This window comes from Mastigoproctus giganteus, chromosome 5 (assembly GCF_048544385.1).
Source record: "Mastigoproctus giganteus isolate SK-2022 chromosome 5, ASM4854438v1, whole genome shotgun sequence".
Lineage (NCBI taxonomy): Eukaryota > Metazoa > Arthropoda > Arachnida > Uropygi > Thelyphonidae > Mastigoproctus > Mastigoproctus giganteus.
In genome coordinates this window covers 151,365,125-151,381,284 of record NC_143579.1, presented here as the reverse complement: position 1 = coordinate 151,381,284, position 16,160 = coordinate 151,365,125, and the positions used below count along the sequence as shown (strand labels likewise).

General features: G+C 38.6%; 1 protein-coding gene across 4 annotated transcripts in view; it reads left to right on the top strand.

The window, feature by feature from the left end:
• Positions 1–16,160, top strand: part of LOC150085768 (tRNA (uracil-5-)-methyltransferase homolog A) — a 488,197-nt gene that overhangs the window by 333,742 nt on the left and 138,295 nt on the right. For all 4 annotated transcript variants that reach the window (XM_090374238.1, XM_090374237.1, XM_090374236.1 and 1 more), the window contains exon 10: positions 13,662–13,844. In XM_090374238.1, the coding sequence (XP_090230364.1) occupies positions 13,662–13,844 (183 nt within the window). The remainder of the gene's footprint in view (positions 1–13,661; positions 13,845–16,160) is intronic.

The window sequence follows — 16,160 nt, the reverse complement described above, 5'->3', positions numbered from 1 at the left end:
AGGCATAGATACCCCATATATTATGATATTTCCCCATATACAGGAAAAAAACAAACTTTACCCACTCGGCTAGCCGACCGGGCTAGCCGAGTGGGTAAAGTACCTGCCCGGCAACCCAAAGGTCACGGGTTCGATTCCCGCCTCGGGCTTGGATCAAAGTACTGCAAAAACCTTGGGAGGTGCAATATGGCCACAGAAGCCGATGCGCCAACAACTACCAAATCACAAAAAAAAAAACAGGAAAAAACTGATTCTAGTCAGTTTTTTCCTTTCCTACATCTATATCAAGTGTACATCTTACCATTCTGTGATCACTTCCAACATTTACCTTATTCAGGACGGTAACATCATTCATAATATATCTTCTGTTAGTGAGGATGAAGTCTATTTCATTAGTTGTTAATCCATTTGGACTCTTCCATGTCCACTTTCTGTTCACCCTTTTCTTGAAAAGTGTTTATTACTGACAGTCCTTGAGATTCTGCAAATTCCACAAGTCTTTCACCTCTTTTATTTTTTTCACCAATTCCAAAATTTCCTATAGTTCCTCTTTCTGTGCTGTTTTGCCTTTTTCCAACCTTAGCATTGAAGTCCCCCATAATAATGGTGTAGTGGGTTTTCTGCTTATCCAGAAGACTCAATTTCGGTGTACATTTCTTCAACCTCTTCATCATCATGGCTCGATGTTTGTGCATAAATCATTATAATCTTTAGCTTGTACCTCTTAGAGATCTTGAGTATTAGTCTTGACACCCTTGTGATGTACTTTTGAATTCCAAAATGTTGTTTTTAAAATCTTTATGGACCAGAAACCCAACTCCACCTTCACTTCTTTCACTGTTTCCATTGGTGTACAGCAGATTTCCACTTGATAAACTTATAAGTGATTCATTTCTTCTTCTTGTTTCAGCCAAACCGATGATATTCCAAATAGGAATAGGTGCAATGATATTCCAAATAGAAATAGGTGCATGTATACTTGCGTGTACACCAATGCTAGGAGTTTAGTAAATAAATTTGATGAATTTGAGGTATTGCTCAAAACATCAAAGCCAGATATTGTTGGGATATCAGAGACTTGGTGTCACACAGATATAAGGAATGCAGAACTTGAATTTGGGGAGTGCAACATCTACAGAAAAGATAGACTGGATAGGAAGGGAGGAGGGGTTATGCTATTAGTTAAGAAATACATAAAATCCAAGGAAGTGAAGCCAGTGGACATCGCTGGACAGTGCAGTGTCGAGTCAGTTTGGTGTGACATAAGTATTGGGAGATCAAAATTGAGAGTAGGAGTGTGCTATAGGCCTAATGACTCTGATGGGTATAATAAGAAACTGTACAGGGAAATAGAGTGGGCCAGTAAATCAGAGAGTCTTATAATCGGAGATTTTAATTTCCCAGATATTGACTGGAATTTGTGGGCTGGTCACTCACACACTAGCAAGGCTTTTGTGGATTTATTGGATGATTGTTTTCTACGTCAGCATGTTCGGGAGGCAACTAGAGGGAGGAATACTCTTGATTTGATTATCAGCAGTGATTCTTCATGCATTAAGAATCTGCAGATAAATGAACCACTAGGTGGCAGTGATCACAGTGTGCTGAAGTGGGATTTACTCAAAGAGGTAACTACCATTAGGGGTAAAGGGAAGGGTTATTGCTTTCGTAAAGGCAACTACGATGGACTGAGACAGTATTTAAATTCTATACAGTGGGACCAACTGATGATGTTACCAACAGCAAATGCAAAATGGGAAGCATTCAAAGAACTTATCTTGGAAGCTACTAGACTTTACATACCAGCTAAGAAATATTGTTCACGGTTTAGGCCTAAATGGATGTCAGATGAACTGATGAGGCATATGGCAGAGAAGAAACATGCATGGGATACATACAAATTAACACAAGACACAGAAGCCTATGATAGATACAAGTTGATCTGAAACCAAGTTACAAAGGAGGTTAGGCAGGCGAAGGCAGATTACGAGAAATCTTTGGCAAGGGATGCATAGAAAAACAGCAAAGAGTTCTTTACTTATGTAAACTCTAGAAGCAAGGGGATGAATCAGATTGATCCACTTGATATCGATGGGTCAACTGTTGATGATCCTGCTCAGGTAGCTAACAAACTAAATGAATATTTTGCATCGACATTCACACATGAGGAGTTATTTAGCGAGGGGAAAGCCAGAGGTGTATTCAACTCTAGCAGTAAGCTAGAGAATCTTGTAATAACTGAGAGTAAAGTGGAGGAGAAATTGTTGAAGGTAAACACAAGAAAGGCACCTGGGGTGGATGGGATCTAACCAGTTATATTAAAGGAGGCAGCAAAGGAAGTAAGCAAACCCTTAGCCATAATTATGAGAGCTTCCTTGGACTCAGGGGAGGTATCCACAGACTGGAGATGTGCAAATGGGACCCCAATTCACAAAGGCGGATCAAAAGCTGACACAAGCAATTATAGACCTGTGAGTTTAACTTCTGTTCCAGGAAAATTAATGGAGGCACTAGTTAAAGAAGCACTGCAGGATCATTTAGACAAGACTTCAGTTATAGCTCGGACACAGCATGGTTTTGTTAAGGGGAAGTCTTGCCTGACCAATTTGATTGGATACTTTGATGCAGTCACAAAGGAACTGGATGCAGGGAATAACTTTGATATTATATACTTGGATCTTAGAAAGGCTTTTGATACTGTTGCACATGGAAGACTGCTGCACAAATTGGAGCAGCGTAACATTGGAGGCAAATTGCTGCTGTGGGTAAAGGGGTGGCTGAGGGGGAGAAGACAGAGAGTGATAATCAATGGACACTGCTCGTCGTGGACTAATGTTATTAGTGGAGTCCATCAGGGCTCAGTGTTGGGTCCATTATTGTTTTCTGTATTCATAAATGATATTGATGATGGTATATCAAGCTTTATGTCGAAGTTTGCAGACGATACGAAGGTAGGCAGGGTTGTCAAGGACACTACTGACACTATGCTGCTGCAACAGGATCTGGAAAGGTTGAGCAGATGGGCTGAGAGATGGCAAATGAAGTTTAACATTGACAAATGTAAAGTACTACACATGGGAAACAGCAACCCCAGAGCAACGTATCAACTCTGTGGTACTACACTGACAGTGGTAGAGAATGAAAGGGACCTGGGGGTGGTTGTGCAGGCAGATATGAAATTCTTTGAGCAGTGCAGACGGGCTGCAAGAGTAGCTCATGGTGTATTGTCAGTAATATATAGTAATTTTTCTAGCAGGGATAAGGAGGTGATTATTCCCTTGTATAAGGCAATGGTCAGGCCACACCTAGAGTACTGTATACAGGCCTGGAGGCCTCATTTCAAGAAAGATGTAGAGCTGCTGGAATGAGTACAGAGAAGGGCAACAAGATTAGTGAATGGAACATAGGGGTGCTCTTACGAAGAAAGGCTTAAGATTTGCAAATTACAGTGTCTGGAGACTAGGCACCAGCGAGGTGATCTGATAGAGGTGTATAAAGCATTGAATGATTTGAGCATGCTCATTGCTGATGGGATTCTTCCTCTTGCTCAGAATAATCACCTGAGAGGGCATAAATTCAAATTGAGGAAGACAGATGTAGGATAGACGTGCGGAAATTTGCCTTTAGCCAGCGAGTGGTTGGTTGGTGGAACAGACTTCCATCCCTTGTCGTGGAAGTTGATAGCCTAAATAAGTTTAAGGCTCAGCTGGACAGGTATTTTGAACAAACAGAGGGGTGAAGTGGGAGTGGTTTTTTTTTTTTTTTTTTTTGCTGCATAAGCTTGCTTTCTTGCATCAAATGCCTCTACTAATGCTAATGCTAAATCACATTTTCTAATTCCTTTTCCAGCTCTAATATCCTCTCTTCACCGATGAGTGATCTTACGTACTCGTGTACTGGAACTTAAGAACAAGTTTGAGCTTCTGCAGACTGCTCAGGACCAAGATATCGACGAGGAATACTACAACTTTCTGAAAGTGATAAAGCCAAGAAACCTCTAGGGAAAAAGAAATCCAAAGAAGAAAAAATTAGTCAAGAAACACTTGTCATGATGAACCGAAGACGACAAATGAAGAGTAAGAAAAACACTGACAGGGAGAAAATTGAGTATACTGAGTTATGCAAACCCATTAGAAAGAGACTCAGAGAGGACACAAGAAAAGTAGAACAAGCATTAAGGGAAAACAAAGGATTTAAATCAGCAGCCATGAGCAGTAATACAGAAAGACAAATGATATTGAAACTGAAGAATAGCGATGGTGTACTTATAAACAGCAGAGAAGGCATAATTCAAATAGCAGAAGACTACTATAGAGAATTATACAAGGAGCGAGGGAATGATGCCAGCAGTGGGGAAGATGGATTGCAAAGTAGCAACACATACGACATACCCAATATTCTTCCTGATGAGGTAGAACATGCATTGAAGAAAATAAAGAATCAGAAAGCCCCAGGGAAAGATGAAGTTACTGTAGAGTTGTTAAAATTGGGAGGAAGAGACATAATAAAAAAGCAGGCAAGGCGCTTCACAAAGTGCATTAGAAAAGGTGTGACGCCTAAGCAGTGGAATAATGCATCATAGTTTTGCTGCATAAGAAAGGAGATTAATCAGAAATTGGAAATTACAGACCAATTAGCTTGTTATCCCACATCTACAAGTTGTTCACTAGGGCCATTACTAACAGATTAGAAAGAATACTTGAGGAGAATCAACCGAAAGAGCAAGCTGGCTTTAGGACAGGATTCTCAACTATGGATCAAAGATATTTGACTCCATATTACATAAGGCAATGTTTCGGGCACTGGAAGGACAAGGCATAGATACCCCATATATTATGATTTTGAAGAAAATATATGAGAGTGCTGCCTCCTTTATTAGACTAGTCAAAGACAGTAGGAAATTTAAAATTGAGAAAGGAGTTCGACGAGGAGACACGATATCTCCGAAGCTGTTTACTGCTGCCCTTGAGGAAGCTTTCAGAAGATTAGACTGGTCGCAGAAAGGAGTCAATGTGAATGGAGAGTACCTAAACCATTTATGATTTGCAGATGACATTGTGGTCATAAGCCACGATCCCAAAGAATTAGAGGAAAATCTTAATCAGTTATGCACAGTTAGTAAGGATTTTGGACTAAAGATGAATATGGCTAAAACAAAAGTAATGATGAACAAGTATGCCACAGAAAGGGAAATAATGATTGAAGGAGCAGTAATTGAAAAGGTGGAGTCATATACTTATCTGGGACAAGTTATTAGCTGTAATAATGATAAATGGCTGGAAGTCAAGAGAAGAATAAATTTTGGATGGCTAGCATTCAGGAAATATAGTCACATGCTGAAGAGCAATATCCCAGTTTGTCTGAAACATAAAATAATGACCCAATGTATACTACCCACCGTGACTTATGGAAGTGAAACTTGGGCACTCACCAAAAGAATGGAAGAGAAGCTGAGAACTACACAGCGATGAATGGAACAAATTATATTGGGAATCAGACTGTTAGATAAGAAGAGAAACATGTGGATTAGGCAGCAAACACAAGTAAAGGACATTCTTATCAAAACTAAAGAACTAAAATGGTCTTGGGCTTTACACATAGCTCGAAGACATGGTGACAGATGGACTAAGAAAATAACAGAATGGTACCGAAGAGGAGCTAGAAGAAAATGTGGAAGACAAAGGTGGAGAGGGATAGATGAAATTCATGAGTTTTTGGGTATAATTCGTTTCATTCTTTGCTGTGTAGTTCTCAGCTTCTCTTCCATTCTTTTGGTGAATGGATGGCCAGTGCTCAAAACAGAAGGAACTGGAAAGTTGTTGGAGAGGCCTTCATCCTGCAGTGGATTGAAAATGGCTGATGATGATGATGATATTATGATTTTGAAGAAAATATATGAGAATGCTACCTCCTTTATTAGACTAGACAAAGATAGTCGCAAATTTAAAATCGAGAAAGGAGTTCGACAAGGAGACACAATATCTCCGAAGCTGTTTACTGCTGCCCTTGAGGAAGCTTTCAGAAGATTAGACTGGTCGCAGAAAGGAGTCAATGTGAATGGAGAGTACCTAAACCATTTATGATTTGCAGATGACATTGTGGTCATAAGCCACGATCCCAAAGAATTAGAGCAAAATCTTAATCAGTTATGCACAGTTAGTAAAGATTTCGGACTATAGATGAATATGGCTGAAACAAAAGTAATGATGAACAAGTATGCCACAGAAAGGGATATAATGATTGAATGCAGTAATTGAAAAGGTGGAGTCATATACTTATCTTGTACAAGTCGTTAGCTGTAATAATGATAAATGGCTGAAAGTCAAGAGAAGAATAAATTTTGGATGGATAGCATTCAGGAAATATAGTCACATACTGAGGAGCAATATCCCAATTTGGCTGAAACATAAAATAATGAACCAATGTATACTCCCTGCCATGACTTATGGAAGTGAAACTTGGGCACTCACCAAAGAATGGAAGAGAAGCTGAGAACTACACAGCAAAGAATTAAATGAATTATATTGGGAATTAGACTGTTAGATAAGAAGACAAGCACATGGATTAGGCAGAAAACTCAAGTAAAGGACATTCTTATCAAAATTAAAGAACTAAAATGGTCTTGGGCAGGACACACAGCTTGAAGACGTGATGATAGGATGGACTAAGAAAACTTGGAAGACAACAATGGAGATGGACAGATGAAATTCATGAGCTTGCAGGTAGTAAATGGATGGCCATTGCACAAAACAGACAGAACTGGAAAGTTGCTGGAGATGCCTTCATTCTGTAGTGGATTGAAAATGGCTGATGATGATGATGATGAAGTGATATATACAAAGTTAAGTGGTATAGAAGACTGCTATATGGTTTTAGTGGAAAAATCTAGAAATGGATATTCAAAGGTGTAATATGTTAATATAAGCTTGAAAAATCCAAGACCCGCAATGTAAATTCTGCACGTAATGTAAACCATATTCTAAAAGAAATTAGTAGAAGTCAGCCAGCACTCAATAAAGGCAGTTAAATATAAGTAATCAATCCGAAGAAAATAGTTGCATCATAAATCATGTATAGCTATTACTTACTAAGGAGTGGAATTCCACCAGATAATTTACAACTATACAAATATAATTTACTATATACTGGTCAGTTTAGAACTGACCAGTATCTAGTAAATTATAACTGAATTTATTACTAATAAAATGGGAAACAGTATATATATATATATATATATGTATTTTGTCGGAAATATTGGAATGCCAGTTGGTTAGATAGATGACATCAAAGTTAAATTTATTTCTTTTATAATATATGTCAATGTTATATGTAGGTGAAGTATTGTTAATAGTAATATTGAGGTCAAGGAAGTTGGCTGTGTGATTGGAGGAGTTTTTATCTTAAGTTTACTAGGGTAAATAGCTTTGGCTATAGGTTCAAAGTTAGTATTTAAGACTAGGATGTTATCTACATATCTGAAAGCTAATCAGTTATAATTTGGATTATTTATGGTGTATAGTTCTTATAATGATGCAGGAATAGGTTGGAAACTAAGCTGGATATTTGGGAACCCATAGGAACACCAGTAGTTAGAAGATATAGTTATTAAGTAAATAGAAGTTTACATAGTTGTTCCATGTGTTTTCATTTAGTTTTTATTTATCTTTGTATCTGTGATAAATTTTTTAGAGCTGTATTACTATCTCTAAAAACAGTGGCTGCTGCCTTCAAGCCAAACATTTTTTCAAATTACTAAAATTTATTTTTAATAATCTCACATCTACTTGGGTAATTAATAATAACCTAGCTGTCATCAACACCTTTAAATCTAATATTACCATAACAAACATAGAAACATTTGATTTCACCACCTTTTTACCTCCATACCACATAATTTACTGATATTAGTGCTAAAACAGCTTTATCACCTTATCACTCTAGAAGAAAGGTATCCCACTGGAGACCTCTCTTGTCTGCCCAATTTCCACTCTCTGATTGTCTTGTAAGTGCTTTTGCATCTTTATGTTATGATCTGAAATTGCATGGTCTCTTTTATCCCATTTTCGCTATTTTCTTATACTACCTACTACTTCCCTTGCTTGAAGTTAGTTCATAGCCAAGTGATCAGGAGCGGGAGTGCAATGGTATACACTGTTTGAGTAGACCAGGATTCAAGCCCTTGACTGCTAAATGCAGTCGATCTGTCAACCTGCAGTGGACCGCATGGCAGAATATAGTCCATTTTCCTCAACAATTTATGTTGAGGAGGCTTCCATCCTGAAATGGATTAATAATGGCTGTAATTTATCTTTTTTTTTTTTTATTTACATACTACTTCCCTTGCTTTGAAGGTCCTCAGATGGTACCATTTGGCCAATGGCTATAATTCTCGAGTTTACTGTGTACAACATGGTTTACTCTCAATGTGCTTTTTTCATTTCCCCTTTAATGTCGTGCCTATTACCTATTCTGTACCGACGGTGTTCCCTGAACAACAAAAAGAGATATTTTATGTTTTCTGAAATTACAAAGACTCTGATGACTGTCTCCCCTTAACACAAGCTTCTTGCTCTTTCTTCTACCATATTCTTCCTTTCTAAAATAATAAATAAATAAAAATATACATTTACAGGGTGTCTCAAAAATATTAATACAAACGTTTAGGGGAGGGAGGTAACATCTAAAGGAATGTGAATTGCATAGGAACTCATAACCGGAAACGGAAAGGAAAGTAGTAGCAGAGGCACAAGAAGTAGAAATGACACAAGACAATAATTAGTGGCAAAGCTTTATTTGACATAATATTAACAATGGAGAACGAGATGGATGCATTTCATGATGTTACAACAGATGCTCGAAGGTTCCACCATAAGATGCGATGCATGCGTAACACCGACGCAGCATGGATTGGGGAACACGGTTGAACACGCCTGGAGTTTCTTTGACAGACAGTAGCGCAGACGAGTCTCACCATGAGATCCATTTCCGTCTCCACAGGCGATTCATACACGATAGATTTGAGGGCCCCTACAGAAAGAAATCAAGGTCCGATAAATCAGGTGAGCGTGGGGGCCAGGCAACAGGTCCACCACGGCCAGTCCATCGACACCCAAAACGCCTGTTCAAATGGTCACGAACACAACTTCCATAATGGGCAGGCACCCCGTCATGTTGAAACCAAATGTTGCGTCTCACATTTGCTGGAACATTGTCAAGTAACCCTGGTAGAACTTGTTCAAAAAAGATCCGATATTTAGTGGAGTTCATGCGGGATACTACCACCATCCCGTGGCACATGATGCAAGAAAGCAAGTGTATGAGCTTATGCAGCATCAGCCAAAAAAAAAAAAAACACACCATTCCCTCCAAATGCCTGTCCAGTTCCTCCTTAAATTAATTCAACCTATCAACGTCCACAACGACAAATGGAAGTTTGTTCTAGCAATTAACCACCTGCTGGGTAAAGGCAAATTTCCGCACATCTATTCTACATCTGTCTTTTCTTAATTTGAATTTATGCCCCCTTATGTTCGTAATCTGAACAAGTGGAAGGATCCCATCAGAATTCAGCGTGCTCAACCCATTCAAGGCCTTATCCGCCTTAATCAGATCACCGCGCAGGTGCCTAGTCTCCAGCCACTGCAATTTGCAGAACATAAGCCTCTCTTGGTAAGAGGATCCCTTCATTCCCCTCACCAATCTTGTTGCTCTTCTCTGTACACGCTCAAGTAAATCTACATCCTTCCTAAAATGAGGCCTCCAGATCTGCACACAGTACTCAAGGCGTGGACTGACCTAATCACCTCCTTCTCCCTGCTAGCAAAATTCCTATATATCATTGACAAAACCCAATGACCTCCCCTGGCAACCTGTCTGCATTGCTCAGAAAACTTCATATCTGACTGCAGAATTACTCCCAGGTCTTTTTCATTTTCTACCACCTTAAGCGTAGTACCACACAGTTGGTACGTTTCTCTGGGGTTACTTCTACCCATATGCAGTACTTTGCATTTGTCAAGGTTAAACTTCAGTCGCCACTTCTTAGCCCATCTGCCCAAATTATCTAGATCCTGTTGCAGTAGCACACTGCCATTACTGTCATTAACAATCCTGCCAACCTTTGTATCATCTGCAAACTTCGACATTAAGCCTGATATACCTTCATCAAGGCCTCTGTAGCCGAGTGGGCAGGAGCGGGAGTGCAGTAGCACACGCTCTTTGAGTGGACCGGGGTTCAAGCCCCTGATTGCTGAATACAGTCAACCTGCCTACCTGCATTTGACCAGCGTGGTAGATTATGGTCCATTTCCCTCAGCATGAATTGTTGAGGAGGCTTCGATCCTGCAGTGGGTTGATAATGGCTGCACTTTACTTTTTTTTACTTTTACCTTCATCAATATCATTGATAAATATACAAAACAAAAGTGGACCTAACACCGAACCCTGTGGGACTCCACTAATAACATTAGTCCACGAAGAGCAGCACCCATTGATTACCACCCTCTGTCTTCTCCCACTTAACCATCCTTTTATCCATTGTAGCAACTTACCCTTAATACCATTCTGCTCCAATTTGTACAATAGTCTTCCATGTGCAACATTGTCAAAAGCTTTCCTGAAATCCAAATATATGATATCAAAATTATTTTTTGCATCCAGTTCCTTTGTAACCACATAATAATATCCTATCAAATTTGTCAGACAAGACTTTCCCTTAACAAACCAATGCTGTGTCTGAATTATTGTTGCAGTCTTGTCAAGATGATCCTGCAATGCATCTTTAACCAGTGACTCCATTATTTTACCCGGAACAGAAGTTAAACTAAGTGGTCTGTAATTACTCGTGTCACCCTTCGATCCCCCTTTGTGAATTGGGGATACATATGCACATCTCCAGTCCGTGGGAACCTCCCCTGAGTCCACGGATGCTCTCATAATTATGTCTAAGGGTTTGCTTAGTTGCTTTGCTGCCTCCTTTAATATAACTGGATAGATCCCATCCACTCCAGGTGCCTTTCTTATGTTTAACTTCAACAATTTCTCCCCCACTTTGCTCTCAGTTATTACAAAATCATTAAGCACCCTGCTACAATTTGATAAACTTCTGCCATTTTCAAACCTTAATAATTCCTCATGTGTGAATGTAGATGCAAAATACTTATTCAGTTTGTTTGCTATCTGAGCAGGATCATCAACTATCGAACCATCAATGTCAAGTGGACCAATCAGATTCATCCCCTTCCTTTTTAGAGTTTATAGTATGAATCAGAGCTGTAATACTCAATACGTTCTACGTTGATAATAATATTAGTAAAATAATAAGAGGAGTTTACCTCAATATAGTACATAGAACACTTCCGTATGATACTCTCCAGAAATTAAAACTAAAAAAACGAAAAAATAGACAACTTAACGGTACATTAGAGTAAAATATAAATAATTAAATAATCAATTTCAAGTGGACCAATCAGATTCATCCCCTTACTTTTAGATTTTATAGTATGAATCAGAGCTGTAATACTCAATACGTTCTACGTTGATAATAATATTAGTAAAATAATAAGAGGAGTTTACCTCAATATAGTACATAGAAGACTTCCATATGATACTCTCCAGAAATTAAAATGGAAAAAACGAAAAAATCGACATTTACTCTAATGTACCGACTTACCGGTACATTAGAGTAAAATATAAATAATTAAATAATCAATTTAACACAATTCAAATCAATTTAAACCAATTAAAAACCAAATTACCGTAATTTAAAAGAATCTAATGAAAATATTCAAAACGATTTTCCTTCCTTAAGTAGGAAAATCGTTTTGAATATTTTCGTTAGATTCTTTTAAATCATTAATTTGGTTTTTAATTGTTTTAAATTGATTTGAATTGTGTTAAATTGATTATTTAATTATTTATATTTTAGTCTAATGTACCGGTAAGTTTTCGATTTTTTCGTTTTTCCGTTATAAGTTCTGGAGAGTATCATACGGAAGTGTTCTACGTACTATATTGAGGTGAACTCCTCTTATTATTTTACTAAATTTAGAGTTTATATAAGTAAAGAAATCCTTGCTGTTTTTCTTAGCATCTGTTGCCAAGGATTTCTCATAATCTGCCTAACCTCCTTTGTGACCTGATTACAGACTAGCTTATATCTGCCATAGGCTTCTTAGTTGGCCCATAACAGGTATGGGCCAACTAAGCAGTCACCGACCATGTCTGCCCACACATTTATTGCGAAGCGATGTTGTGCCGCATGGGGGCGCACACCATGTGGGTTGTCATGAGTGAGCCCACACATGAGCATTGTGCTGGTTGAATAAGCCTTCCCGAGTGAAATAAGCCTCATCTGTGAACAAAACATAGGCTGGAAAATTCAAGTCTTGAACACTTTCTTGGAAAAACCATTGCACAAAAGCCACACGTGCAGGATAATCTTGGGGGAGCAGTAACTGAACCCTTTGGAGATGAAAGGGGTGTAAGGAATCGTTGTGCCAGACACGCTGTACACTGCAACGAGATACTCCTAAGGCAGAGGCAACGGGACGTGTGCTGGTAGTAGGATTATTCTGGACGGCATTCAACACACTTTCTTCCATGGCTGGGGTTCTCGTCGAACGTGGTCTGCCTGCACTACTCCTGTTACCTCTAAATGACCCATAATCGCAAAAATTTTGATGCACCCGTGCAAACAAACAGTGGTCCGGTACATGTCTGTCTGGGAAGCGTTCTCCATAAATTCATTGAGCTGCTTGTTCATTGCCCTCTGCTAATCCATACACTAGGTGCATGTCTGCCAGCTCACAGTTCGTATATTGATGCATGCTCTTCATGCAGCGACTACTGCTTGAATGAGTAAACCAGAAATTTTCCCTCTCGGGAACTGATGAACAGCGCCGTCTACCGACTTACGGTGACGTTTCCAGTTATGGGTTCCTATGCGATTCACATTCCTTTAGATGTTACCTACCTCCCCTAAACGTTTGTACCAATATTTTGAGACACCCTGTATAAACCCTAACATCAACTTTATGTAAGATTTGGGTCTTACAAAACATTTCCCATGCTGATTTGAGAAATTTTCCCACACTCAAAAATATTAACCCATGCTAATTTAATTGCAATAACAGTGACTTTTTACGTAGTTCTAAGACCCAGTTAAGGAGTATACAGTATTGCTCGTAATATTTGTGTTATAATCACTAATGAGTACAGTGACCACAGTGTGTATTTGCATATAATCCGAAGTCTAGTCATCTCATATGTTGCAACAAGTTGCAATGTAGCAAGTCATTGAACTGTTCAATCACACTTCATATGTGCAAGTTTTTTTTTTTTATTATTATTATTTATTTATTTATTTGAAATTAAATTTCATAAAGTTAATCTAATACGCTTAAAGATTTGTCTAATCTACAGTTTAGAACTATTTAGATTATTAATGGGTAAGCTTTACTGCAGAATTTTTTAGCACATCTCCAGCTCATTTAATATGAAAATAATACATCATTTGATATGAAAATAACATTGTATTTTATAAATCCCAATGTGCTAAATAAGCACTCTAAAATAAGAATGTAAGATAAAGTAAGGTCAAAGAAAAATTAAAATTTCAAATTATTTTCTGTACAATTCACTTCAGAATTTGTAAATTCCAGCATATTGAAGAAACTCTGTTAAACATGAAGTTTTGCATCAGTCCTGAGGCTTTCTTCCAAGTGAATGCTGCTGCTGCAGAAATACTGTATATGGCCATTGCTGAATTAGCTAATATTCAGCCATCAACTATCCTTCTTGATATTTGCTGTGGTACAGGAACAATTGGGCTTAGTTTGGCAAAGGTAACTCTCTCTCTCTCTCTCTCTCTCTCTCTCTCTCTCTCTCTCTCTCTCTCTCTCTCTCTTATATATATAAGTTTGTATTAATATATTGAATAAAGTATGCATAAATGGATGTGAAAATTAAACAGTGCCAATAACTAGAAGGGTGTGGATAGTAGAAAAGGAAGTGTTGTACATATGTGAAAGGTGAAAGAATGTTAATATCCTAAAGATTATAATGAATTAAGAAAATTATGGGCTGAATTACAAAGCAAATAGAAGATGGGTGAACTGTAATGTAAAATTAGTACAGTAAAATACAAATCATCAGATGTGGGGGGGGGTGGAAGGAACATATTTGGATAAAGGTCGAATATAGGTAAGGCAAATGTGCAAAATCTGATATCAGCCAAAGCAAATATTGATACATGATAGGTTTATCATAAAGAGAATACACCTGACCATGTATCAGGAACTGCGTTTCTATACTTGTCCATAGTAGTAGAAGAAAGGTGAAAGGCCAAAAAGCAACAAAAATGTAATTAGCACATTCTAATACAATATGGACAAGGTAGTCCCAATGCAGTGTCATTTAAGATAAAAATAAGGATCAAGTTAGAATAAAATATGGTTAATATTGTTACATTGGGTTTTATCTGGGCATCTGTGTTCAGCTGGGCTGGGCTGGGCTTTAATATTCTGAATTACCTAAAATTCTTTGAACACTGCCTGAGTTTTGGGAATGGTTTGGATATTACTAAACTGATTAAGGTTTAGTAATATCCAAACCATTCCAAAGCATGTCCCAGAAAATGCCAATGAACTTATATGATTGCCTTGTGGTTTTTATGATAGGACAATGATCTCTGTGCCCTAAAGATCTATTCAGTGTCATGGTAAATAGAACTTGCATTTTGGATCAGCATTGTGTTTTTTTTCGCTCCAAGATCCTATCTATTATAATCAGAACTTGGAGTGCCGCAAATAATGGTTCCTTTACTTTAAAACTTGTGCTATGCTTAACGTGTAGCAAGAGAACAGATATGAGGCAAGGATACTTAAACAAAACATAATTTATTGTTACTACTACTACGTCAGAAATGTACATATAATATATTTATGGACAGATTGTTTTTTCTTCACACTAACATAAATAGAGATAATACTTTATGTCTCTAGCAGGTGATATGGGTTTAATGAATTGTTTGTGATCTTCGTGTGGTTCTCCCGTAGTATCTTGCCTGTATTCTAGTTGACAATCATCATCTCACAAGAGTATACAGGTATATACATGGTGTCTCAAAAATATTGGTACAAACTTTTAGGGGAGGTAGGTAACATCTAAAGGAATGTGAATCGCATAGGAACCCATAACCGAAAACGTCACCATAAGTCAGTACACGGCACTGTTTATCAGTTCGCGCGAGAGAAAATTTCTGGCTTACTCATTCAAGCAGTAGTCAGCGCACGAAGTTCATGCATCGATATACAAACTGTGAGCTGGCAGACATGCAACTAGTGTATGAATTAGCAGAGGGCAATGGACGAGCCACTTAACGAATTTATGGAAGACGCTTCCCAGACAGACATGTACCGGATCACCATTTGTTTGCGCGTGTGCATCAAAATTTGTGCGATTATGGGTCATTTAGAGGTAACAGGAGTGGTGGGGGCAGACCATGTTCAACGCGAACTCCCGCCATGGAAGAAAATGTGTTGAATGCCGTCCAGAATAATCCTACTACCAGCACACGTGCCGTTGCCTCTGCCTTAGGAGTGTCTCGTTGCAGTGTACAGGGTGTCTGGCACGATGATTTCTTACACCCCTTTCATCTCCAAAGGGTTCAGTTACTGCTCCCCCAAGATCATCCTGCATGTGTGGCTTTTGCACAGTGGTTTCTCCAAGAAAGTGTTCAAGACTTGAATTTTGCAGCCTATGTTTTGGCCACGGATGAGGCTTATTTCACTCGGGAAGGCTTATTCAATCAGCACAATGCTCATGTGTGGGCTCACGACAACCCACGCGGTGTGTGCCCCCATGCGGCACAACATCGCTTCGCAATAAATGTGTGGGCAGGTATGGTCGGTGACTGCTTATTCGGCCCATACCTGTTACCATCCCGCATGAACTCCACTAAATATCGGGTCTTTCTTGAACAAGTTTTACCAGGGTTATTTGATGATGTTCCAGCAAATGTGAGACGCAACATTTGGTTTCAACATGATGGGGCGCCTGCCCATTATGGAATGTGTGTTCGTGACCATTTGAACAGGCATTTTGGGCATCAATGGATTGCCCGTGGTGGACCCGTTGCCTGGTCCTCACGCTCACCTGAT